The 25,996-nt window shown below is 39.7% G+C and overlaps 1 protein-coding gene across 1 annotated transcript in view; it reads right to left on the bottom strand.

Moving 5' to 3' along the window:
- Nucleotides 1-25,996, bottom strand: part of st6galnac3 (ST6 (alpha-N-acetyl-neuraminyl-2,3-beta-galactosyl-1,3)-N-acetylgalactosaminide alpha-2,6-sialyltransferase 3) — a 75,319-nt gene that overhangs the window by 37,923 nt on the left and 11,400 nt on the right. The window contains exons 2-3 of the mRNA XM_035670986.1: nucleotides 9,258-9,452; nucleotides 1,885-2,294 (exon numbers count right to left, since the gene is read on the bottom strand). Of these exons, the coding sequence (XP_035526879.1) occupies nucleotides 1,885-2,294; nucleotides 9,258-9,452 (605 nt within the window). The remainder of the gene's footprint in view (nucleotides 1-1,884; nucleotides 2,295-9,257; nucleotides 9,453-25,996) is intronic.

Here is a 25,996-nt window from a genome sequence, read left to right as displayed (position 1 = left end):
TACACACTGGACCTTTAAAATCAGCTGGTCCTGGTAATGGAGTTGACCCAGGCTGGAATGAAGGGCTCTTCACTTCAGCCCTGTTTACCTCTCCAAAGTGTTTTCAAGTGTAACTTCCCCACTTCCATCTGGAAATGAGCTTTGTAGCAGACCGTTTACATCTGGTTTTAAAATTACTGGCGGAGAGACGGTTACTCAGTCGACTGGTGAGTCAGTCAGTCAGCACAGCGCTGCACCTGATCAGCAAGTCAAAGCTGAGGCGGCACATCTTCTGGGCTGCTCACGGCAATCTGGATAATTAGAGTTGCGTTCGATCATTGTTCCATCTCCACCAAGCTGATGATTATCCCCCACACTATGCAGCAAGCGCTGACAGTAAACCAGTGAACACACACAAAAATGACAGGGTAAAGGCAGACAAGCCTCTCTATTAACATTTTTAGAGTGTGCTACGTCGTTGTGGACTTGTACAGACATGAATAGAAAGCAGAGGAAATAAATTGATACGTTTATAAGTTTGTTACATTGCTGCGGATTTCAGTCTAGTTTGCTTTGCTAAGTGTGCCACATTAAGAGTTGTAGTATATTTCTGAAGTGATACCACACTGCATAAGCGCAACGTAATATCGTTATTCCCTTCTCTCCCTCTGATTACATTTAAATATACAGTGTCTTTCAGGCTGATTTAAAAGCTGTTGCCATGGACACTAATTATCTCTTAATACTGGAATATGTGCAGTCAGGTTTTCAGACAAACACAAACAATGACAGACAGGCAGAGAAACAGACATATAGGCAAACCTCTCAGCGCTCATCACATATGCATTAGATACGGTTCTTTGTTCACACCTCGAGTTTGGTCTCTGTTACCAATCAGCACTGATTGAAGCTCTGCATCACACCCAGGAGCATTATGTCCCGTAATGAGATTCTTGTCCCCGAGCATACCTCCCTAATCCCACGTCTCTATCTGTGCTTTGTGGGCCTTCGGAACAGCTGAGCCAGGCTGAACATGGACGCTCTACATGAAATTCGTTGTTAACCCTGCCATTTTGAATAAGAGCGAGACAATGGAGCTGAAATGGAATGGATGCTACGCTTATTACAGAACATGTTAATCCTCTTAAGAAGTTAAGAGAGGTCTTGATGACATGTGGGAGAGGCAGGACCATACAGCTCTCTGGAAATGAGCAGAGGCTAGTCTGAGAAATGAGGTTCATCCTAAACAATAGCGAAGCCTGAAGCCTGGTTCTTATAGTTATTAACCTGCAATTCTCTTTGGGGAATTAATAGAGAAAGGAGTTGCTAGGTAGGTCTGTCTTCAAAATAATTCAGAGCCATTTTAAATTTGCTACAGCAACTTTCCAGCTTATCCTTTACTGATCTGTAGCTTGAATAATTTCAAGGTTTTTGCAAAAATCGAAATGAGCCAAAATGCTGTCAAAGAAGTTGTGAGACCGGCTGCAACTAGGGTGTTTAGAAAGACTGCCAGCATCATGCTACCTCATTAACCGGATTTTCCCCAGACCGGCATTTGGCCGATGCCTATAACCCAGGCAGCGCATGCTTCTGAGGCTCTATATAAAAGCTTCTCTTTAGAGAATGGCCTCCAGTGCCGTGTAGAGCCTCTTCAGAGGGCACGTTAAGTAACTCACTTTGATAACGCCTCATGAAAGGGAGGATTTGAGACGAGGAAAGCACAGAGCATTGAGCAGACCATCAGCATCGATAAGGTCGATATTATAGCAGCGAAGAGAACAGTGAATGTCAAAGCACTGAGTGGTGAATTTGTCAGAGAGAAAAATAGGAGGTCTGCTGTGGAATGTACTGATGCTGCGCCAAAAACAGGCACAAACAAATAAAGAAGACTGTGGTCTGACTCACCTGTCCTTTCCTGTCTCCTTCTTGAAGACCATGTCGCAGTAGTTCATCCTGTCCTCTGTGGTGACGTAGATTTGTGCATGAGGGTAGTTCTCCGCCGCCTGTCGCAGCATGTTGTACACGATACCCTTCCCATCCTTCCTCATGTTTCGTAGCGGCCCCCACACAACGTAGACGGTGTCGTTGCCCTGGCCGAAGAAGTACTGGGGCTTCTGCAGCAGCAGTGGGACGCTGGTGTGAGAGACAACTCTCAAGGTGGTCCGCTGGCCCACATCGCGTTCGAAGCCCCGCGTGGGTGCGTTGTTCATCCGCCAGATGCAGGGAGAGCGGTCAATCTGCAGGCCGGCAGCCTGGCCCAACATCTGTCCAGAGCTGGACACGATGCTGCAGAGCTCACAGTGCAGCTTTAGAGGCTGAAGGAGAGAAAGCAAGTCGGTTATAACAATTAATCATTACTATATACACCGATCAGCCATAACAGTATGAGCACTGACTGGTGAAGTGAATAACACTGATTATCTCGGCTCCTGTCAGTGGGTGGGATATATTAGGCAGCAAGTGAACACTTTATTCTCAGAGTTGACGTGTTAGAAGCAGGAAAAATGGGCAGCGTGAGGATTTGAGCGACTTTGACAAGGGCCAAATTGTGATGGCTAGACGACTGGGTCAGAGCATCTCCAAACCTGCAGCTCTTGTGGGGTGTTCACGGCTCTGCAGTGGTCAGTAACCTATCAACAAGGTCGCGTACCAAGGTAGGAAAGAATCCCGGGAGAACAGGGCGTCATGAGTGCGCCAAGGCTCATAATGCATGTTGGGAGCAAAGGTGCCCAGTTTTTACCGATCCAACAGACGACTTCTGTAGGCTCAAAACGCTGAACAGTTAATGCTGGTTCTGATAGAAAGGAGTCAGAACACACAGATCATCACAGTCTGTTGGTATGGGGCTGTATAGCTGCAGACCTGTCAAGGTGCCCAGGTGGTCATAATGTTATGGCTGATCGTGTATATAATTAAGTCCAAGTCAAGTCTCGAGTCAAAGTCAGTTGAGGAAAATTCATTTCTAGCCACAAGTCATATAATATATATAATTATGTTCTCTAGTGTATAATCACCTGAAAATAAGAATCATTATGTTTTTGTCACCTTAGAATGAGCCTTTTATATCTACAGATGCCGTTGAATCACCATGTTTCTACAGTAGCCCAGAATGGACAAACCAACACTGGCTCTACATATTTCTAGAGGATTTCTGTTTTCCGTGTGTTTCGTAGCCAACGTAGTTTCTCCTTCATACATGAAAGCAGAGGGTGAAGCAAGGGAGTTGCAGGGAGTTACTAAATCCTAAACACTGGACTTTTAGGTCTCAGGTAAGTCACATCCCACAGCAGTCAAGTCCAAGTTAAGTCTCAAGTTCTTATTCTTGTGAGCTGAATATGAATCTCTAGTCTACAGCTGTGGTTAAAGAGACAATAAACAATCAATAGCTTTTAGCAACTTCTATTAACAACCAAGGCAACATCAGCAGGGCTGTGGGACAGCTCACACATTAGAGGCACAAGGAAACTAGATAACTAGTATATGAAATATCTCACAGTGCAAAATACTGCTTTATCATTTTCTTTTGTAGCTTGAGAACAAGGCAAAATAATGTGTCTACAGCTAACAACGTCCTCTGTCATTGAGAGGCTAAAAATTCAAGGACGTTAGTAAGGAAAGGTTTGTCTTGGAATTACCTTCGGAAAAACAGAAATAAGGACAAAGTTTGAATTTGTAGTGGTAATCACCGTTATGGATCAACAACCCTTTGGATTGTGTATCTTTTATTTTTCAAGCATTTGAAAAAAGCAATACACATTCTTCTAAAATGGATGGAAGAATATTTGTAGCAATACTTAAGAAATAGAATCCCTATTTAGACCTCGACTGGTGAAATGAACCTGGACAGTTCTAAAGTGCTGCATGTCTGGTTCTTGTCTTTTAATTTAATTTAATTCAGTTCATTAATACTGAATGCTAACCCCAGAGAGTGGATTTCCTCTAAAATATACTGTATCTCGTGTTGTTTAATTTTCATCTTATGATGTTATAGTTTGTGATATACTTTATATGTGTGCAATAATAATATTAAAGTGATGTTTTGGCTCAGGGCTTGTGCGATCAAAACATAAAATAAAATGCATTTGGTAATTATTTAAAAAAACTATTCATCAGGGTTTTACAGCCCTATATAATTTTCTTTTATTTCTTCAGATTAATGTCACTGTGCCCAGAACTAACATTGATTAAGTTAATTGAATGTGGGACCTCAGAGGTTACACCAGTCTTACTGCGACAATGCAGAAGAGAGAAGCAAGGGAGTTGCGTCATTTATCTTACTGTATATTTTTTATACATCTTATTATACTTTACTGGAGTACAGGGATTTGTAATGAATCTTCAATAATAGCTCTTAGCTACGCTTTGCCAAGGGAGGAAGAAAGCCCTCTCTGAATCCGAAATGGGAGATTTACCTAATTGAAGCTAATATGCTTGGTTTGTTTTGATGAGATTAAACTTACTTAAGTGAATGAATGCATGAGAAAGTTAGAAAAGAAAAACCACTGTATCATGACTAAGCCCTGTTTGATAATTTGCTTAATGGAGAATAACTGTAATGTCACTGGTTTGCATACAAATTGCATTTGTGCTGCGTTCTGGACGACTGTTTAGGCGGCAAACATGAAACTCTCTCTTGCATGCTTGGCGTTTAATCAACAAACAAGAGAGTTTTATTGTGCAGAATCCCACAAGACGATCCTGTAAATTCTATTATGAATACTTGGCTTATCATCGCTCCTATGATTCATTGTTGTGCATACAGAAGATCAACAGCTTGGAAAGGAAACAAAAACAGTGCTTTCTTTCTAACAAGACATAATTCTTGCGTGAATTACTCCAACAGCTACCTGCTATTGATTTTTCTCCCATGTATGGACTCAGTCATGGGTTAAGAAATGATCTCTGGACCTGGGCTGGTAGCTCTCCATTTACTGGCTGGTTGAGACACACATCACCGCAGCCTTGAGCTGTCAACAGCTCGTCCATCATCACCCGCTCCCTTCAGCCCAGCTCATAACTCCATCACGCCTTTCAGCACACACAGATTGGCTGAGCTCTGTGGGGAACTGGTTGGCTAACTGCATGTGAGACACATACCTCTGTGGCTCAAAACGGCTTGAGCCCCTGAGCAAGGTGTTTGTCACACAACTGCCGCAGTAAAGCTGCTACTGAGATTGTGCTTGAGAAAGTGAGAAATTTCCTGCATTAATTAAGGTTAATTTAAAATTAAAAACAGGCATTTGAATAATTTACAGAACATTATTAGCTTCCTGTGAACACTAATCACATTTACATGCATTAAGGAGGTGTGTAAAACTTCATCTAACAACTGTAACCTCTACTGGAACACTTCTATTTAGTATATAAGACTGGAATCTAGTTCCTAACAAATCTTTGAACATTACGTCCTGTATATCAATAAAATGTTATGGCCTCTTCATCCTCGCTGCTGTGATTGATGTTTCAGTTTAATGTTCACGACGTTGCTGTTTCAGTGTTGCATGCAGTAATCGCAAACAGAGTGCGCTTTTATAATCTCAATAATTTTGGCACCCTCTGATAAGTACAAAATCTACTCAAAGCCTCAGATTTTAATGCATGAGTGTGTTAAAAATAAAGTGGGTTATTTAAAAAAAGCAGGCTTAATGCTGGTAACACGGTCATCATTGAATTATAGCACTAGGGTGTGAACTTAACCTTGACATTCATTAAAATGGTCTAAACACGATTAATTAATAAGCAATAATTATTACATTATCGTGCCAAGTCCCAGTGTAAGAAGCCTCCATGGCACTTAAAAATTCATTGATTAGCTTTTGCTGTCTACATTGGAAAAGTGATTAATTCTAAATGCTCCTCTTGGGGCAAGCACATTATACTAAATAAGAAAAAAAGGTTGTATGTCTGAAACGGCATCTCAGTAAATAACAGTAAAAATCTACTTTAATTAAATAAGCTGCAGCTACGCTTAGATTTTAGCCATTATATATATATATACACACTATATGTGACTCATCATTATTATTAACAGCAGTTGATCAAGTGTCACTTTATCAACTTCTGTTAATAATAATAATGTAAACTGAGAAGAAACCCAGTATTGTGAAAATTAGAAAATGAAATGCCAGTTAAGTTACTAAATAACTCTGGTAAGGTTAGCTCAATCAGATATTTCCCACTTATTTTTATCTGCATGAACACTACAACAACTTCTGATGTCCGAAACCACTACCTTATCACTCCCTCAATGCTCCTATGAATATTGAGCAGTAAATTGGCATTTTGGACATTTACATTTGTCTTGCAGCATCATCATCATTTTGCATCGCACAAGTGTCGTTTACTCATCAATAAACTGCAAAGCTTTGCATTGTGGGTAGTAGTGAAAAAATGTCCATGCCATAGACACATAGACCACTTAATTGTGGAATATTTGAGGACACTATAGTGAATACATTTAACAGTCAATATAGTACAGTATATAGCAAATAGGAGTGATTTCAGACAGACTGAAACACATTTTTCTCTATGTATGCATGTATAAATAAAATATAAGCCATACTAAGTTAAATATTTTGGGTCCTTCCTTTAAAAGTTATTGTGGGAAGTTATGTTGAAGTTTGTGAGCTTGTGACGGTACAGTGACTCTCTGTTCCCAGTTTATTTCTTTTGATCGGAAGGCGCTACAGATGCTCCCTAGTAACTCATTTACACTAAAGGCTTTACAAGCATAATGTGAAACTAGCTGGTAATTACTGGGAACTTAGAAGGAACTTTACAAACAGATGGTGCAATCCAGGCCTAATGATCTGTCAGTAAAATGATTCACAAAGCAATCCAAAAATAGATACACTTTCCCCCTCTTGTTGGGTATTGTGTACTTTAAAAAGGCCTGGATTTAAAATGTTCAGGTCTAAATGAAAATATTGAGTTTCTGTCTCCATCTGTGATAGACCAGGGGCATGAATGTAAAGTGCCACAAGACAAATGTTTTCTATTTCTACTGAAAAGCAGAGCGGGAACAATTTATCACACCTGCAGGCAGACTCAATCAAATGAGGAAAATAAGGCAGACCATTCCCATGCTACTGGGTTATGCATTATACATGCTTGCAAGAGGTTTATAACACCACAAATGACACCTCACTGTGGATCATGTAAGATTGCCTTACCATCCAGGAGAAATATTATTGCTTCTTAAGGTGTTGCCGTGTGCTTAACAGAGGCTGACAGCTCACACAACAGGCTTTCACTCCGGACGTAATCGCTTACGATACCCAGCACAAGAGTATCACCTTGACCAGACCTCCACAATTCTGTCCGTCCTTTGTCAGAAAAATTTCGGGAGTGCACAGAACACTTTTGACACTCACGTTCAGGCCAATCATTGCCCCTGCTGATCCGCTATAAAAAGCTCACTGGTGGGGGAATTTGAGCCGAAAAGAGGCCTAATTCTTCAGAAGCTGCCAGTCTTTCCAATGATTTGCATAAATCTCCATTGGGGAGAGGGCAGTGATTTAAGCAGGCTTGTCTAGAGGCAGAGGGAGGTGCAGACGTAGAGATTGGTGTAAAACGTGATTGCCTCTGGGCCCCTGTTGTGTGGATGAAACTCTCTGGAGGCAGAAGAAGACGCTATGCATTAATCCGCCAATATCAGCGGACTGAATATAAGGCATCCACTTCTCATGAAGGACCAACGCATCCATCGCTACACCAAATCTAGATGTATTGCAACCCAAACTGAGAGCACAACCCAATGACCTGTCAGCTGGAGATATTGCATGCATCTCATGCAAGCAAATTATATGATTTTCCTGCGTGACTACCCAATATCTGCCAGTATATGCCCAATTTCAGTTTTCGTCGGCTGCCTCCCTAAACAACAAACACACAGCTTGGGTTTTACATTTTGGTCTGGTGGGAATTAAAAGGCTTTGATATTTCAATTTCCATAAATTGTGCGGGGAATATACAGCACAGAGCTGTTTGAAGGCAGAAGAATAGGATCACGGACATGAGTGCTTGGAATTACAAAGAAATAATGCTCGCAGGAGACATCAAACAGGCGTTTTCAGATCCATCACAGAAAACCTGATATAATAAATTAAGAAAATCCTCAAGGAGGTGCTGTGCTTTTTGCATGAGTGCATTTAAATACACCTTCATTATCGAGGTGAAGCTGTGTGATAGCAGGTTAATGTTAATAGAGGTTAGAGAATATGAAGGCGCCATAACAGAAAAGGTTGCCCGTGTATGACGCAAGTTATTACACTCACACTGTAATATGACAAATGTATAAATGTTCATTATTAATGCTTTCATCTTAAGATTGAAAAACATTTCAGCAGAGATGCAAAACAAAATGTTTTGGTACGAAATGATGTTCAAAATATATTAAAGCCAAAGCTTCCAGGATTACACTTCATGATGTAGTCAGCTTTTAGTCAAAAATAGAAGTTTTCACTGTTTGCCTCGATCGCTAAAACATCACTTTACCCCTTTTCATAATTTATTTGTCATCTTTTAGATTTTATTGGCTTTTTAAATATATAGAATTTATAACTTTTACCTGCAATATTGTGTTTTACATGTAAATCAATCAATCAGTGTAGCTAAATGAAATGTCCTGAGCCAAACAGGTAATAATTTGCCATAATAACAAACTAAAGTAAATTGGGATGATGTATTTTTTGCAATATGAACTTCAACTTACATTCATTTATTTTTTGCCCACTTGGGTGCAGAGTAACAAGCTGTAAATACATCACCATTTTAACACCTCATTAAGTTGATATAGTGAGCTTGTTAGCAAAGAGTCGCTATTAACACATCTACATTAACAGCATGATGAGCATTCATTTGGAGTTGTTTTTCCATAAGCCCAGTGTCCAGTTTGCTTTTAGCTGGATTTTTTCTCCTATAACTCTGCTCCACTTTGTTCAGCAGCTAGCTGCTAACTTTGTCTGACGTTTGGTGGCGAGCATGCAGTGTACAGTCGACATGGAAAAATTGCTGATGAAAGCAGTGAGAGTGAGTCAAAACAGTAAAGTTATAGGTTTTAAAACCAAAACAATGAGCTGAAAGACATCAAATTGCTCTGTAGTGAGATGGAAAAGTGGCCCTTTAAGCATCTTTAAGTTAACTAATTTGAACATACAGAGAACCCAGAGAAATGACACTCAATAGCAGCTCATATCGAGTCTAGTCAAACATATATATCCAGCTGACAATCCTGCTTGCTCATGTGTCTGTGTGTTTTGTCTATTTGTGTCCCTCACCTCCTGTTTTGGGATGCTAACATAGCCCAGGTGAGGCTTAAAGGCCTTGTACGGCTGCTTGGAGAACATCCAGTGGCTGCTGAACGTCTGACCGAACATTGGCTGCAGGAGGAAGTAGGGCTTCTCCGAGTAGTTCACCACCACGACGAAGAGCGACACCACCACGATCAGACTGGTGGCGATCAGCGACTTCCTCTGTGGAAGGAGGGGAAGCGCACTTATGACAAGTCTGAGAAATGCAGCAATCATAGACCAAAACTTTATGATCAATCAAATTGCAATTTTCATTTATTTGTTGTCATTTTAATAGCTTGAATTGAAGAGTAAACAAAAAACTAGAGGCTTTCCAGTTGCATCATAAATCTGCCAGCAGTCGGAGCTGACAGATACTGTATATTGTATAACAGCAACAAATATACCATAAAGAGGAAAATATCAAGTATAACAATAAATATACTGTGTAAAAATAACAAATATATTATAGTACAGCAACAAATATACAATTTAATAACCAGGCAAGAAAAAGGAAGATGATTGAGCAATATGTTTGCTCAATATGTTGTATATAATATATATATAATAAAATATAATACACACTTTTTACATGTTAAGGTTATGAGATAGATTTGTTTTCTAAATGTATCATACACACATCATTACACTGCGTAACACTGTGCTTTGGGGACTGCTTCAAAGTAATGTGTGTGGCATAAAACTTCAAGATCAAATTACATCTTCAATGTTTAGCACCGCTGAGCCAGAAGGAGGCAGGGAAGTGGAAATATTTGGTGAAACAACTTCATCCAACAACAAAATGATTATTCATATAGTTTATTTGTTGGTAAAACTGTACAACCTCTTAAGCAGACTGCTTAAGGCTTGACGCCAACCTTAAAGGCAGTATTTCAAGACTATATCATATAATTCAACACATCCATCCTCCAACACTGACCGAGCCAAAGGACGCCTGAGAACAAGATCTTAAGGTGGCAATCCCTGACGCCATTTGAGATCTCATTATTAGTCGTCATTGCTTGCTACAGTTCAAAGTTATGCATCCTCTTTACTTTACTGAAGCTAAACTCTCAGAAATGTTCTCGACCTCTGACTCCAGTTGTCCTAGATTCCCCCAGTCACCAGCGACAATGGGTCATATGTTCTGGTCATGTAACTCATTAAATTGGGGGATCTCTTTATTTCAAGTGTTCCCTTATATCTGCAACAAAACAATAGATCCTAGTCTATACATGGCGGTATTTGGTGTACCATCAACAGAACATAATATCACTTTATATCAGTCGAATGTTATAGCATTCACTTCACTGTTAGCACGACGATTAATCCAAACTAGAGGGAAGTCTACCAGTCTTAACATTCATGCGAAAAGCTACAGCTCTAATTTCAGTATTTCAGTGAAAAGACAAAAAATAATTAAATGTTTAAAGATCCCCTCCAGACATGTATTAAGACATATACAAATAGTGTGCTTGGAACAATAATGTGTGTCCACTATGTTTTACACATTAAAATCCTTAAAAAGGCATCTGCGGCTTCTACCTCATTAAAAAACACAGAATCTATAAATATGCAAATGTTGTTAACTTCTTAGGTTTTCCTGCTGGACACAAGAAACTTTCCACTTTCAGCAGATGAATGTGAAAACATCTTTATAGGATCAAACTCTGCACAGACATCATTCTGCACAGTGAAGCTCAAACATCCAACTTATAGGAAGAAGAAAAACATACTTTTGACTTTGAGGGGGACTTCACTGTACAAATGAGTCTAACCTATTATATATACACTGCAAAGCTACAGAGATTATTCACAATGTAAATATAGAAATATAAATAACAGCTACCCACACAAGAGGGAACAGTGTGTTTATGTATTTATCTGAACATATTGTCTGTGATTTTTCTCATCACCTTGTTTGTCAGGCACAGTGTACTTCATGAAGTTAAATTGGATAATTGGGAGGTTCTTTTTTAAGAGATTTCAAACTGTAGTTTTCGCCTCTAGAGATAATATGTCTGTCAGTTGATATTTGTGTACATTGATTATTTGTCCATGATGTCTTAGATCATGAAGGTTGCCGTATAATTGACTGTATGATTGCTGGTGCAGATTATTTCTTTATATCTGTATGTCAGTCATAACCAGTTTACACTCTAAGGAAGGGGATCATGTGCATGTTACAAATACATATACGTTCAAGAGTAAGCTTTATTTTTTCATATGAGAGCAAATACGGAAATCAGTCATATCTGTAACCCACAGTGAAAAGAGTAGAAATACAGCCAACCAACAGGCACATACTGTAGCAACAGTTAACTCATCAGTTTTAGTGGTCAGTTGGTCAAATCTCTTGAGAAAAATTCTTCATGGCAACCAAAAGCAGTTTGACAGACATCTTGTGCTACAGACTTGTTTTGGGGATAAGAATGTGATTGTATTTCACAACATAAAGATACAATTATATGTTGACTGTGGCAGCGTCAAGTGTGGCAGTGCAACAAAATCTCTCACAGATAAATGAGGATTCATAGAAGTGCATCTCACTCGAGTCACTTTGATATTGTCTGACCAGTGAGACAGAGAGACGAGAGCACTCATAGCACGAAGATATTTGTGAAGTAGCAGAGCGGCTTCATAACATCGAGAAAAGAAAGTGTCCACTATGTTTACGATTCAGCGCAGATGACTCATGGCAACCTCTTCACTTCACTTCAGATGCACTGAGTATGAAAATATCCTTCTGAAGTCCTCTTTCTTCTCAGATAGTCAATTTTCAGATATTAACACTTAATCTCTCCTTATTGACATACAGATTTTCTACTTTACACTCTTTCAAATGTGATTGACTCACCAAACTTTAGAATAGCTGAGATGGCACATGGTTGCAAAGTTATGATGGCTTTTTAAGCATGCTAGTGGCATGACCCTAGGGAAGGCAATTTCAGTCGGTCCACCATTTTTTGGAAAGGATTGTCATGAAATTTTGTACAGACATTCATGTTCCCTGGATGATGAATCCTTGCATCTTCGGTGATTCCCTTACTTTTCATCTAGAGCCACTAGCAGGTTGACATTTGTGATTATGTGAGTGAAATATCTTGACACCTAAGGGATGGTTTGCCATTGAATAAAGGTCCCAACATTAGAAATTCTACAGACTTTGGTGATCCTCTGACCAGCTGCTGACGATATAGGAAGTCAATGTTTTCACTTATTCAGTTAAATATCTCAACATATTCTTAATGCATTGGCTCAAAAGTGGATACAGACATCCCTGGTGCCATTGGTGATCTTCTGACTTTTCATCAGGTCTTAATTTCTTCAATACTTTGTGTTATGACCAAATCAGACTTAGCTGTATTTTGTGTTTAGCACTAATTATCAAATGTTAACCAGCTATCACACTAAACTAAGATGGTGCACATAGTAAATATTATACATGCTAAACATCAGCATGTTAGTGTTTTGGTCTTCCTGTGGATCTTGTTACCATGCTGTCAAAACCACCAAAGCTCAACAGAGGCAACTTAGCATGGCTGCTCACTCTGTCTTTGTATTAAGCCCAAAAGTCAGGAGGATGTCCATTGGTGCAAATATTGGGAATTCTACTTTTTTCTGTTTCAAGGATATCTAGCAAGAAGCAACCAGGCAGGTTCATGGGGTTCATACATTTGGCAAAACAGCAAATTAATCGGTTCTGAGGTAAGAGGTATTGTTGGGCTTGGCAGAAGAGGCTGGAGATGGATGAATAATGGGTAAGGAATTAGGAGGACGAGGGAAAAGTCTCACAAGAGGAAGAAGCTTATTGGCAGAGGGGCTGGGAGATCAGCCCAGAAGAGAAGAAGATCAACAGAGATGAAAAAATCTTGTGGTGTGCAACCGAATTCTTCGGAGCCCTGAGGTGGATTGATAAGATTCCCAGCAGACTTTTTTTTCCTCAAGAACTCAAATTAACATGCTGCTATTCTAACAGGAACAACACCGGTGGGGAAAAACTCTGGATTTTTTTTGGAAGGTGGGTTTCGAACCATTCTTTGAAGTTATCTGGATTGGGTGAGACAAGTTAGATGTGGCGTGGGTAAATGGTGAAGCCCATTGCCAAAGTGCCTGCACCACCACACTTCTGATCTCCAAACATCAACGTCCCAAAGGGGGAGGTGCGGAGGCTTCACTTCTCAGAGGATGAGATTCAACATGTTGGGGGGGGGGGGGGGGTGAAAAAGACGGTCACCATTTGCTACCCTGACAAGCCTATCACATTTTACCAATTGCATGTACGTTACATCACGCATCATTTCGTGGCATTACAGTCCATCTTTGATCACAAACAGGGGAGTCCCAACTTTGATCTTGTATGAAACAGCACAAATACGACAAATGGGAAATTGTCCATTGCTGCTCGGTACTTACAAGTATTTTAAAAAATAACAGATATCACTTTCCTGGAAGGACAGTCAGTCTATGTCATCCAAAAGGGGAAAAAAGTAGCAGGTCGTTTTCTGAAAATGTGCTGTAATAGCTAGTCATCATGACTCCATTATGGAGTATGAAACCAATCCCTTATAAAGCAAGAGGGTTCTTCAGGAAGGGAGGAAAAAAAGAAACAACCTTTGGCTCAGTCTGCAGTGCTGCAACATCCATCTGTTCTCATGAGAACAGAAAATTTCCTTGTCTCCTTCAACCTCAATCTGGCCACAAATCACAGGGGAAATGATGTGTCAAAGTCTGGAGGCGATTGGACTGCTTGGCGTGGGTGTAACAGGGCGCTGAACTTCCACACGCTTGAGTGTGAGGCTCACGACTCCTCTCCTCGTTCGCTCATCTATCAGAGCAATCAGTAGTCGGCCTGTTGAGCCGTTTGACAGAGAAGCTGAAAAGCTTGATGTTGAGGAAGGAGTACAGTAGGGGAGTAGGGGAGCGGCAGCCGAAATGGGGACCATTAACACCAGCAGTGAGGCAGCAGAATGGCTATAAAGTTTCAACATTAGAGCTTTCGGTCAATGTTAAAACATTTTGCTTGAGGAATATGACTCCATATGCGGCTGCAACGACCTTGTTTGCGACCATCAAATCAGACAATGATGGCCATTATCTGCAGTGCCACTTACGGTTGTAGCCCGGGGACGTTTCATTTAACACCCGCCCACCAAAAGCTTTAAAGGGGGCTATTTTTAAAAGGTGCTAAAACCTACTCTGAGGGAGTATGGATCTCAGTTCACAGACTGTGAGGGATCATTGGGACCCAAGACACGAGAAAGCCATAATTTTCCACCAGTCTCTTCTGCAGTCAGTCTGTGTGACCAGATTACATATAAGATGGAAAATTAGCAGAAAGTTACTGAATGGCCCATTGAAACAACAGAAACTGAGCAACACACAGTGGTAGAATAATAGTGATAAGTACATTTACTTATATACTCTACTTAAAACTGATTTCTTTTGGTCACTCAGGGAAGCTGTGAACACAAACAGTTGCTTACATCCAACAGTTACGGAGCAACATTATCAATCATTTGGAGTTGTGTTTCTGGTCACTTGATGAATGTAGGTCCAATTCTCTCCTTCAGCTCTGTTTTGGTTTCTACCAACTCCTGAGGGAAATGTCTAGCCCTTTAGCTGCTAAATGCTCCTCTATGTTCACTAGCGTGTACCTAAATGTGTCTCTGTGTGTGTGAACTTTTACTCATGATGTCGTTTTCAGTGTGGTATCACAACTTTTTTTTAAGTTCCAGCATGTAGGATTTAGTGGCATCCAACGGTGAAGTCGCAGATTGCAACTCCCTTGCTTCACCCTCCCCTTCTAAGCATGAAGGAGGTACTAAATATTACACACCGGACCTTCAAGTAAAGTATCTGAATACTTCCTCCACCACTGGCAATAGCATTTTCAGTGAGAAGATGTGACATTTGTTTTTCTGCTCAGTACCTACTAACATTACTTTCTGTATCCATCACAGCAGCAAATGTCCACCAAATGGGGACTAAATTTGTAAATGAAAGAATAATCAAGAAGTAGTGGCCTCATCCACTTGTGTGATGAATAAAAACTCAAAGCACATTAGCTGTATATATTGTGCAATCAAAATTTCATCTCCATCAGGCTCTATTTGGCCATGAAGAGAATACAATTCCGCACGAAGACTAACTCTCCAGCTCAGTAAACAACAGGACCACACTGTAGTTCAATCCAAAAAGCTAATCGCAGTGGGTATTGGAATAATGAGAGGCTCAACCTGAAGAAAATGGCTCATGAAAAAACATATCTGGTAGCTATTTTCGAGTGCCTCCTGGGCAATGGGCAAAAAAACCCCCAGAAAATTACATTTGCAATGCAAAAACGCTACCTCCCTGGCACCTGATCCTTCCCACCACGGTCTAGCGAGCAGTTAAAATCCAATTTCAATTAAGGCGTTTGAGAAAATATTTACTTTCACTCTTCCTCCTCTCTTTTTAAGCCTTAGTGTGATTTTCCAGGGCAAAGAGACATGAGCATAAACAAAGCCACTCTTGAGATTGAGAGTGGGGTCCAGACACATCACTTAATTTGTGTAATTTTTTCCAGCAAGGTCTTGCTTCAAAAGTCACCCAAATACAAGATAACTATTCTTTTCCCGGGAGGAGGAAGAAGAGGACTCTTTGCTGCTGGTAACACGTTCACGCACAACTTCCCCTCCAAAATTCACCCACAGGAGCTCTGACTGCCACAGGAACTGTGGAAGACAATTAATACAATTTGTAGACGTTATTGCATATATATTAGATTCATGGCTATATGATTAATTTAACTCATGAGCTATTTACACAAGTCTTTTGCAGTTTTACTCATTATGAGGGTACATTTTTGTTTCCTTTCCATTTCAGTCACAAGTAGAAGTCTCACATTCAACATAATAATGAATTAAGTAGAAGTACAAAAGCAATATAAGCAAAATGAGTCCTGAATTGTGTAGGAGTGGACCCTTTCACAGAGTTATAGCGTATATTGTAGGATTATCATTGTGTGGTTGCTTGAGATGGAGCTGATATTATCCACTTTATATAATTTACTTTACATTTATTTGCTACTTAATCTAAAAAAACTTGAACATTTCTGTCAATAATTGAGTCTTAAAAACCACATTTGTCAATCTGTGTTTAATTTAAATGAACTTGTGCAAAATATGTTAATATGTTCTCGAAACAAGAAAGAATAAGGCACTGTCGCTGCAATACAAGCATGAGAATGGCTTAAAAAAGTAAACAAGCTAATATATGTTAAAAATGTTTAAATATTTCTTCATAGGCAGATGTTAGAGCTTTATGAAATAAAACACTTAACTCTAAACAAAAAAACTAATATATATATATATAATAATTAGTAACACGTCAGACAAATGTAGTAAAAAGTACAATATTTCCCTCTGAAATGCAGTAGAGGTATGTTTTCACTGCATAAATGAACCGAAGTAGAACTAATTCAAAGAAAAAGCAGTAAGCACGTCTCTACACTGCATTCATTCAGAGTGAGACGGATACAGAGATGCTGAAGTTGCAGCGAAGTTCATCGGTCATCTGGGAGATTTGGAGCCTGCTGGTCCCTGCTGAGCCCAGCAGAGGGGGCAGTCACCTCGCACAGCCATCATGTGGCACCCAGATGGGACCATAGGAGCACAGACTGCGACCTTACATCTTTTTTAAAAAAGGTATCTGTGGATCCTCTGACTAATGCTCTGCTCTGGAAAAAAAACCTTCCAAAACATCCACTCTCTTTTTTTTTGCTGAGTGTTTACTGTGTTAATCAGCCAGATCCCAGCAGCAGGAGGTTTATTTATATTCAAGTGTTCCCAACAACACCAAAGCACTCTCGTGCAAAGACTTAAGAAGTGTTTATTCTACAAATGCAAACAATCCAGCCTCACTGATTTACATTTCACTTCCCAGAGTGATTGTCAGAAGTCTGGTTAGCCAGTAACATATTTCACATAATCCATCATCCCCATTAAAAATCTTTATTATTTTTTTATCTGTATATTTTTGCATGTTGGCAGACGCAAACAGGAGCAAGAGCTTTTTAACCTAAGTGAGATTAAGAGAAACATAATCTGGTCCAAAAAATCCACAAATCTGTTTGTTTTGGATGGGACTCAACAATAAGGAGGAACCACAGATTTTACCAGTTATTATTTCATAGTATAAACATTAATACTGAAAATCTCTTTTAAAGAGCTTTTTAATTTAAATAACAACAGATAAAAACTTCACCCAGCTTTGCACACAATACATTTCTTACATGAAATGAGCATAAATACAAAAAAATAGTAAACCTTTTTGAATTTTTTTATATATTTAGTCAACAACAATGACTACATGGAGCATTATAAGGAGTATGGTCTAGACCTGCTCTGTATGAAAATATGTAATCATTTGGTGTAATACAAATAAAACTGAATTGAAAGTGGCTGACAGTGGGTGTGGATTACTGAGCTGCACATAACAGACCCAGGTTGTGGGAATCTAAGGTGTTATACTGTGTGATGATCATTGGGCTCAAACAGTTACTTGACTGATCGGTTAGTCACTTGACGGGAAATCAATCAACGGTTGTTCTAATTGTATAATCTTTTTTATAAGGATTCTCTGATTGCATACCTTTGGCTTTGAAGACTCTAGGGAAAGTGTGATTATTCAACATTTTCGACATTTTATAAAATATAATTGTTAGATGCAGCCCTACTGTTTGTACCACAGCAGGTTAACCTTTCCTATCTTTAAGTATTTTAGTACGGGAGCCGAGAATGGCTCTGCTTGCTTGCAATTATTTTTTTTAAGCCATTCAATGTGAGTTAATTATTTTGTTATCTCAAGTTAACAAAGCTCGTTTTCTCCCGATAATGGGTTAATTTATCTCGTTATCTCGAGAAAACAAAGGTCTGATTTCTCAAGATAACCAGATAATTATACTAATTAAGTTAACAATCTTAGCAGGATCACTGACGTGCACTCACCTGTGAGGCTGCAGCCGGGCTAGTCTTCTCCTTAAATGACGAGGACTAATCTGAATGCCATCTCTAACAGACGCAATGCAATGTCTACCAGTGTTAGACGTGGCGTACAGTCTGATGCACTGATCAATAATGGATACTCCTTAGTCTCAGTTTAAATCACTTGATACAGTTGTCAAAACACCATCTGTGCATGCTGCATAATCTCAGATAAGCCTAAACATTATATANNTTTTGAACGGTAGTGTATATATATATATATATAATTATAGCATCAATCAATAGACCAATCAATTTTATGATGACCTTCTTTTGCCGATGAATATCATCTTATATAACTAAAAACTCCAGAACAGCCACCTTATGGTGACATTGTTTTCTTTGTTTCTAGTTTTCTAGAAATTAATATGGATCACAATGTATGTCAATATCTTAACATTTAAAATGAATTATACTGTGGCAGGCGGTTTTAACCAACTTATCTCTAACTCCAGTTAAATCCACCAGCCAACCAGACAGTTAATCTGTGGTGCTTTGTGCCAAAGGATGATGATGATAATGTTCGGGGGTCCAGCTTTTCTTTTTAGGAATTTCTCATTTAGTTTAGGAATCTATTTGTAAGAAAACTGTTCACCCCATCTAATGCCATGAGTATGTTACCCCTTTTCCCACTAAGCCAGTTTGACGGCCGGCTCAGAGCCAGTGTCTATAATATCAAACCAGTTCTGAGTTTTGACAGCCAGCACTGGGTTGCACCTGCTATGTGTAAGTTTTCTCTTGGGTGTAAAGTTGATTACTTGGGGGCATAACTGAACTAGTTTGGATAAGATAAGGTTCCATCGTCATTGCTACCGTGCGCTGACATCATAGCACATCGTAGTAAGCTAAATCAATATTGAAATATCGTATGAATAAATTTGGTCTCTACTCAATAACTGTGTCGCAAAATGGCTGCAAATAATGAAAGAATTACGTTGTTTGGCAGAAAAACTGCAGTTTTACCAACAGTGAGTATAATTATGTCACATTTTATGATTTACACCACCTTAGGGGATGTGTAACTATTTAGGTTTATATTGTAACTTATCGCCGTGACAAGTTAATAACATTTTACCTTATAAGTACAATGAGTTTGAACACAGCTGGTGCAAGTTGAACCAACTCTGAACACAGCACAGAACGAGCACTACGTTTGCGTTGGTATATGAGGAGTCATTTAAAGAAGTGGGACACAGTTCCTCTCTCTGTATTTTTACATTAAATCATTGCTTAGCGCTGTGCAGATGAAACTTTTATCACTTTTTATATCAACCATGTTTCCTTCCTCCAGTACAATAACAAAATACCATAATGCTGCTGTCCTTGGTACACGCTACTTCCGTCGTAACACCCATATCAGCTGTGACATATGAGAAGAAAATCCTTCAATCCAGGTCAAATGAACACTAATCTGCTCCGTTGGCATGATACTGCATCATTATGGTACAGAACATCACAGAGAATCTTAATCTGGCCCGAAAAAGAATCCGTTTGTTTGTATGTGGATGAGACTCTGCAGGGGGCAACAATAAGGAGGAAACACCCTTTTTACCTACTTATCTTCTCAGAGCTATAAACAAAAAATACTGCAAATCCCAGTCTTAATCAGTGCATGTGGATGTAAACGTGTGTGTGTGTGTCTGTGTGTGTGTGTGTGTGTGTGTATCTGCACACGTGTACTTGTAGGCGTGACTGCGACGGCAAAGCTCTCAAAACCCATTTGAGTAATGCATATCTGATATCAAATGGAACATAATCCCCACAAGTATAAAGGATTAAACACTCTACAATATTCACTTCCTCCGTCTGGATCCAGCAAACTTTTGGGATGAGGGGAAAATAAATAAATAAAAAACAACACCATATGTTCACAGAAACTGTTTGGTGAAGCTCTGTGCTCTGCTGCGTAGGCTGATGCTTGCGCACTTGAGAAAGTGAAGAATTTGTCAAAGTAAAAAAAAAAAGAAAAAGCTGCTTTCTGTTGCACTCCGAGTAGCTGAGAACCTCCATATCTGTGAGAGCAGAATGAGTCTACCTGTCAAAAACAAAGCGTATCGAGATTTTATGTTTCACTGTAAATTATCCTGCCGCCATAAAGACTCTTCACGCTGTGTGGAGAGATTGACATCGCTGTCTACTTCTTCCTCGCGCTGCTTAAAACAATTGTTTCTCCGAGGATATGGCTCTTTGTTTCATTTGATAATGCTCCGTCTCAGGTTGATAAGATACACATAACCCACAAAGCACAGCAGCAGTCATCAGTGCTACTGTAGGACGTGTAGTGGAACAAGCATTTGGCCCGTTTGGGTAGTAGGGATATTATAACATCATCTGAAAATCTAAATATTTATACCCCTTTTACATTAAGAAGGAGCATTTTAGCATCTTTGAGCTCATTGTTTTGGTTTTATAGCCCACAGATTTACTGATCTGGTTCAGTCACACAGCTCTTTTCATGTCACGTTGTTTCAGGACCAGCAAGCAGCCGTTTTCAATGAAAATACTCCAGAGTGACGAGCTGGGGAACATAGTGGAGTATTTTGCTGAGCTATATTTCACTCAGGAGTTGGTGGAGACCAAAACAGATCTAAAGATGGTGAAAACAGGACTTACGGTAACCAGATGAACTCATACACGACTAAAAAATTCATGATAATGTTGCTTTGTAACATCTGGACGTATAAATTAGCAAACGTTTGCTAAAATGTTCACCATATCAACTTAAAGGTCCAGTGTGTAACATTTAGGAGGATCTATTGGTATGTTAAAAGGTATGTTTTCATTATAACCACCTAAATATGGGTATCATTGTGTTTTTGTTACCTTAAAATGAGCCAGTTTTATCTACAGATGTAGAATACTGAACTGAACTGTAAAAAGACAATGTCAGGTTCCTTCTACTGGAAACAGAGATTCTAAAAGTTTAAACACAGTGTTTTTAATTATGTAAAAGCTAATTTACATGTGTCTTACTTTGACATTATGAACCTTAGCTGTCTTTTTTATTGTTTTATTCCCATTTTAAAGTGCAATTGTCGCTGTTTTCTAATTTTCTGAGTCACTTTTATTGTTGAGCTGCTTCATGTATGGTTGTTGAACTTTGTGAAAACAAATACACTGTAAATCAAACAATAAAAAAATGAATAAACATAGCATAAAGGCAAGGACAGCCTGGCTATAAAGATACACTGGGCTCCATTTATCAAACCACCCGCTCCACTCACTTGTCTCTTATGGGCAAATGGAGACTAAGGATGTTCCTTCTTCTATATTATCAATAACTTCTATTGTCGAGGGTTATATTTAGAGCAAACTTCGAGCCAGAATGTCTAGCGGCATTTGGCCAATCACAGAAAATTACTTCTGCTTTATCCTACTGTAATAACAGAGTTTTTTTAAGTGCTGGCTCTTATGGTCGCAGATGGCCATCGGGCAGGGGAGACCGCAATGCCGACCAAGGACAAAGCTACTGTATAGTCATGAATGTGCTGCTCACCATTTGCCACTAACTTTAATTTGGGACTGCAGACACTCGGTTCGCAAGAGAAAAGTGAAGTGAAAAAACACAATTAAATGCAACAGCAAATGCAGAAGCCGCACAACCGGTTTTGAATTACTATGGAACACTTTACAGCGGAATAGCAATTAGTCCCCCAGTCTCTTTGGGCAAAGGCAGAGGAGAATCTGGCTGTTGAGAAAAACATCGACCAGAGAAAATCCATTTCAATTTGCCAAATGCCAGTGCAGGATTACTGACATTTAGAAACTGATTTTCCCTGAAAATAGTATCCCTCCATAACTCCATAATACAGCCTCCCATTGACAGTGATTATGCACAGCATGACTGCTCACACAGAGAAATTTGAGTATATATATCACCAACGCAATACATGTGAGAATCTGAAAAGATTAGACAGACAGAGGCAGTACATCATCTGCAGGACGAGGGAACAAACAGTGCCACCAATTTCCTTCTTCACTTGACTAAACACATGTTTGGCCTCTGCAGAGATTTTCCTAAAGGTGTTATTTGTTGAATAAATGTGTATGACAAGGAAACTTCTCCTTGAGGCTTCCAGAGAAAGAAAGCAGCACTGCACGCTGAATTTTTAAGTGGCTCACCAATAAAAGGAATTTGTCCTGTTTGGAGCTCAGCCTTCAGAGGGACGATACCTTGAGGTTATAAATACATTGTTCTAACTGGCAAGGTTATTTGCATTTTCTTCATCTAGTTTAAGTGTTGAGAGATGTGTTTTCAGCCAACAGAAGAGGAAAGAGAGGAAGTGTTTCAAGAGCTAAACACTTAATTGATTGATTATTCTCTCTTGTGCGATGGTTAATTGAATATTTATGGGTTTTGGACTGTTGGTTGGACACAAAAAAAACATTTCATCTTGGGCCAAATATTAAAAACATTCAATAATGAGAACTATAATTAGTTGAAGCCCTAAAGGAATCTCCAGCTTTCCATAAAGTTGGGGGACTCACAAGAGATATATCTTTCAAGAAGAATCAAAGCAGCTGAGGTTGAGATATCCTCACTTAAGGTCTAATATGTGAGTGAAGCTCTAAAGTTGCTGAATCCTACATTTTTTATAATGCAATTTGATAGTATAGCCCAACTGACACTGGATTTCTGAGGCCAATACTGATATCAATATTAGGGAGTTTTAAATAAAATCAGCGTATCAACAATTTTGTCCGATATTGAGTGTGAATTTTTACGGTTCAGCATTTCTTTCTACTTATCAGCTGACATATGATACGATATATCTGCAATAAGGCATCGTCGGTCCATATATCGGCCTGGCAGATTTATTGGTCTATTTGATGGAACCTTTCATTAGACGCTCCATGTAAGGTAAAGACCCATGTTCTTCAAACTCCACGGCCCACGACTGTAACACAGGCTGTCTGTTAAAATGTTAATCTCCGAGCCGAAGCCAAGACAACCCGGATGATTTTATTTCACCCTCCAGTGCCACAGAGAATTTTATTCATATTATTCTACTAATCCCCATGTGGAATACAATGTTCAAAACCGGTGAAGTGTCTTTTTTTGATACTTCATTAATTGTCACATTTCTAGCAAAAAATCAAACATTTGCTGGTTCCAGCTTCTGAAATATGAGGAATTTCTAATTTTTTGTCATATATTAATAAATAATCTTTGGGTTTTGGACTGTTGGTCAGCTCAGAAAATTGACTCATCGAGAAAAAGACCAGCAGATTTATTGGTCATGACAATAATTGTTAGTTACACATTATACTGGAGTAATGATTAATGATGACTCCCGTGTACATCAGCCAGAAACCTTCTCTAAAAGTCTGTCAGATTACATGGCAGTCAGTGCCAAACATAAGAAAAGATGTACTTATCTTGCTGAGCCGCAGAACAAATAGGATATGTTGGATCGGATTATGGATACGTTGCATTTAAGACATATTTTGAGGTCATGTCTCACTCTGAAAATGTATGGTCTGGAGTTTTTTTATTGAGAGAGAGGAAATCTGAGTCAACAGAATCCTCTTTGTTCAAAGCAGCAGCAATTTCTAACCATAAAAACACTCAAATTTGTTTTTTGTTTTCCATTAATCCGCTTAGATTGTGAAGGTTCACTGAGAGCTCGAGCAACGGCATTATGAAAACTTGCACATAATAAACAAACCAGCCAGGTGATTTGAAGGCCACCAAGCAGCACCGCTATGTGGCAGGTGTTCATGCTGGAAGATAACAATAAAGTTTGCAGAGTCTATTTTGTCAGAGCCTCTGCGGTGCTGCTGTGAAACCGTGGAGCGGGAGGAGTGTGACATTCAATGAGTGTGTGTGGGTCACGTATGGGGAGGTGGTATTGGTGTCAGATTCAACAACAAAAACAAAAACAGCAGCAAGCATCTGCAGCCGTCAGGGAGATCAATAAGAAACCAAAATACAAATGTGGACAGACAAAAGCAACCCTCAAACAGAACAGTGTGACTCGACAAACAACCTGCAGGTCCCTTCACAAAACAACAGCAGGCCCAGTGAGCAGATGCAACATTACCCAGAGTACACTGTGGCATTTTCAATCACCGCAACCACAACAACAGAAAGTTCCAGGGCACGGGCGAGCGTAAAAGCAGACGGGGGATTACATTTCATCAAAAAAATTGACTGCACTTTATTTAATGCCCTCACTTAACCGCCAGGCTCTATTTGTGTCTGTCAACCTCTTCAGTTCATGGAGGCAATCAGCCTCCCGGTGCTGGCGCCCAGATCCCTGCCAGGCTTCCACTGGGGATAATAACAGTGGCGCTGAAACCTTTTATTAGCTGGCTTGGTCAAGAGCGCTCAGGAAGGGGCCTATACTATGACCAGACCTGGCTCACACCGAGCACATCACCAACTTCATAGCACAGCCTGACACTTCAATAAGAGAGAGAAAAGAGGAGGCTGAATCAAAGCCAAGACATTCGTCAAGGATATCTGATGTTGTCCGCAATTCTGCAACAGGATGAAAATAAATCCTAACATGTCAAGGCAATAAATCAAGCTAAAAAGCCGGTCTGGAGGGAGCGGGCGTGGCACGGAGCGCACAGTTGGACAACACTAATGCAATTACAGGGATTTTCTGCTTGCTCAGAGGCTCGGTTCAAGGGCGGAGCGCAGGAAGCTCGAGGCGAGCGGTGCAAACTCAGCCGTTACTCAGGGTAATAGACGAGCCAGGTCTTGCCACCTCACTGTCTGGAAAAGCTGTTGAGAAAATACATACAGGATTACAGCGGCGTGGCTCGGAGATCAAGCGTTCTCTGACGGGTCCAGCCTGGATCAAACTGAGCTGAGCTGAGTTTAGATTCTTGAGTTTTGTGGGGCAAGAATTCATTTGTGAGCAGCAAGCAGGGCCAGACTGGGATAATAACTCAGGCTGGGAATCTAACATCAGTCCAGTCTAATTTCCATTTTTGCTCTATTCACACTATACCACCCTTTTATGCCAGTAACACTTTTAGTTTAGTTAGTTAGTCATCTTTTTTGTGCACTTTTGAAGTGTTAAAGGCTAAATGTTGAATATTCGTCTGGAGAAATTTGACCCTATGATACAGATTATTATAAGAACATTATGAGAGGTGAATGAATCTTGCTGAGCACAACTTAATGTATGTACATGTTTAGCATAGACAGATGAGTGTGTATTTAAAATTGATTTAATCCGCCCAAAGGCTTTCAGGAGGACAGGTAGGCTACGTGCTCTGTTTGCCGTCACTACAAGCAACCATTCTGCCACCAGTCAGTCATACAATTCCCTTCTGGAAGAAAATACAATTAGTCCTCCAACCAGCAGGGAGTGATGATTCCTGCATGATTCCTGAGGAGAGAGGCCTGAGGGAGGTCCGAGGTACTGCAGTTGGAGCTGCTCTCACTGGCTGCACATTTTTGTCTCGTCCAGGAAACAGTGGCAGCTTGCCTGGTCACACACATTTGCATATTACAGATAGACAGTAAAATATGTTTGTGGAAAAATTTCAGGAGAGACATATTAAATAACAGAATCTTGATTCATATTTCATCAAACTGTTGCACTTGACTGAATCACTGAGAATGACTCGTCAATCACAAGGTAGCCCTGCCCTAAAGCATACCCTGCTTTATGGTCTGTTTGACTCTAAATGGGACCATCAGTTACTAAATGAACATCATGCTGTATGGAAGAAGACTGAAAC

The sequence above is a fragment of the Morone saxatilis genome, unplaced genomic scaffold (genome assembly GCF_004916995.1).
Source record: "Morone saxatilis isolate NCDOM2014 unplaced genomic scaffold, NCSU_SB_2.0 Contig23, whole genome shotgun sequence".
NCBI lineage: Eukaryota > Metazoa > Chordata > Actinopteri > Moronidae > Morone > Morone saxatilis.
The sequence above is the reverse complement of the archived record's forward strand: the minus strand, read 5'-3'. Positions and strand labels throughout refer to the sequence as shown.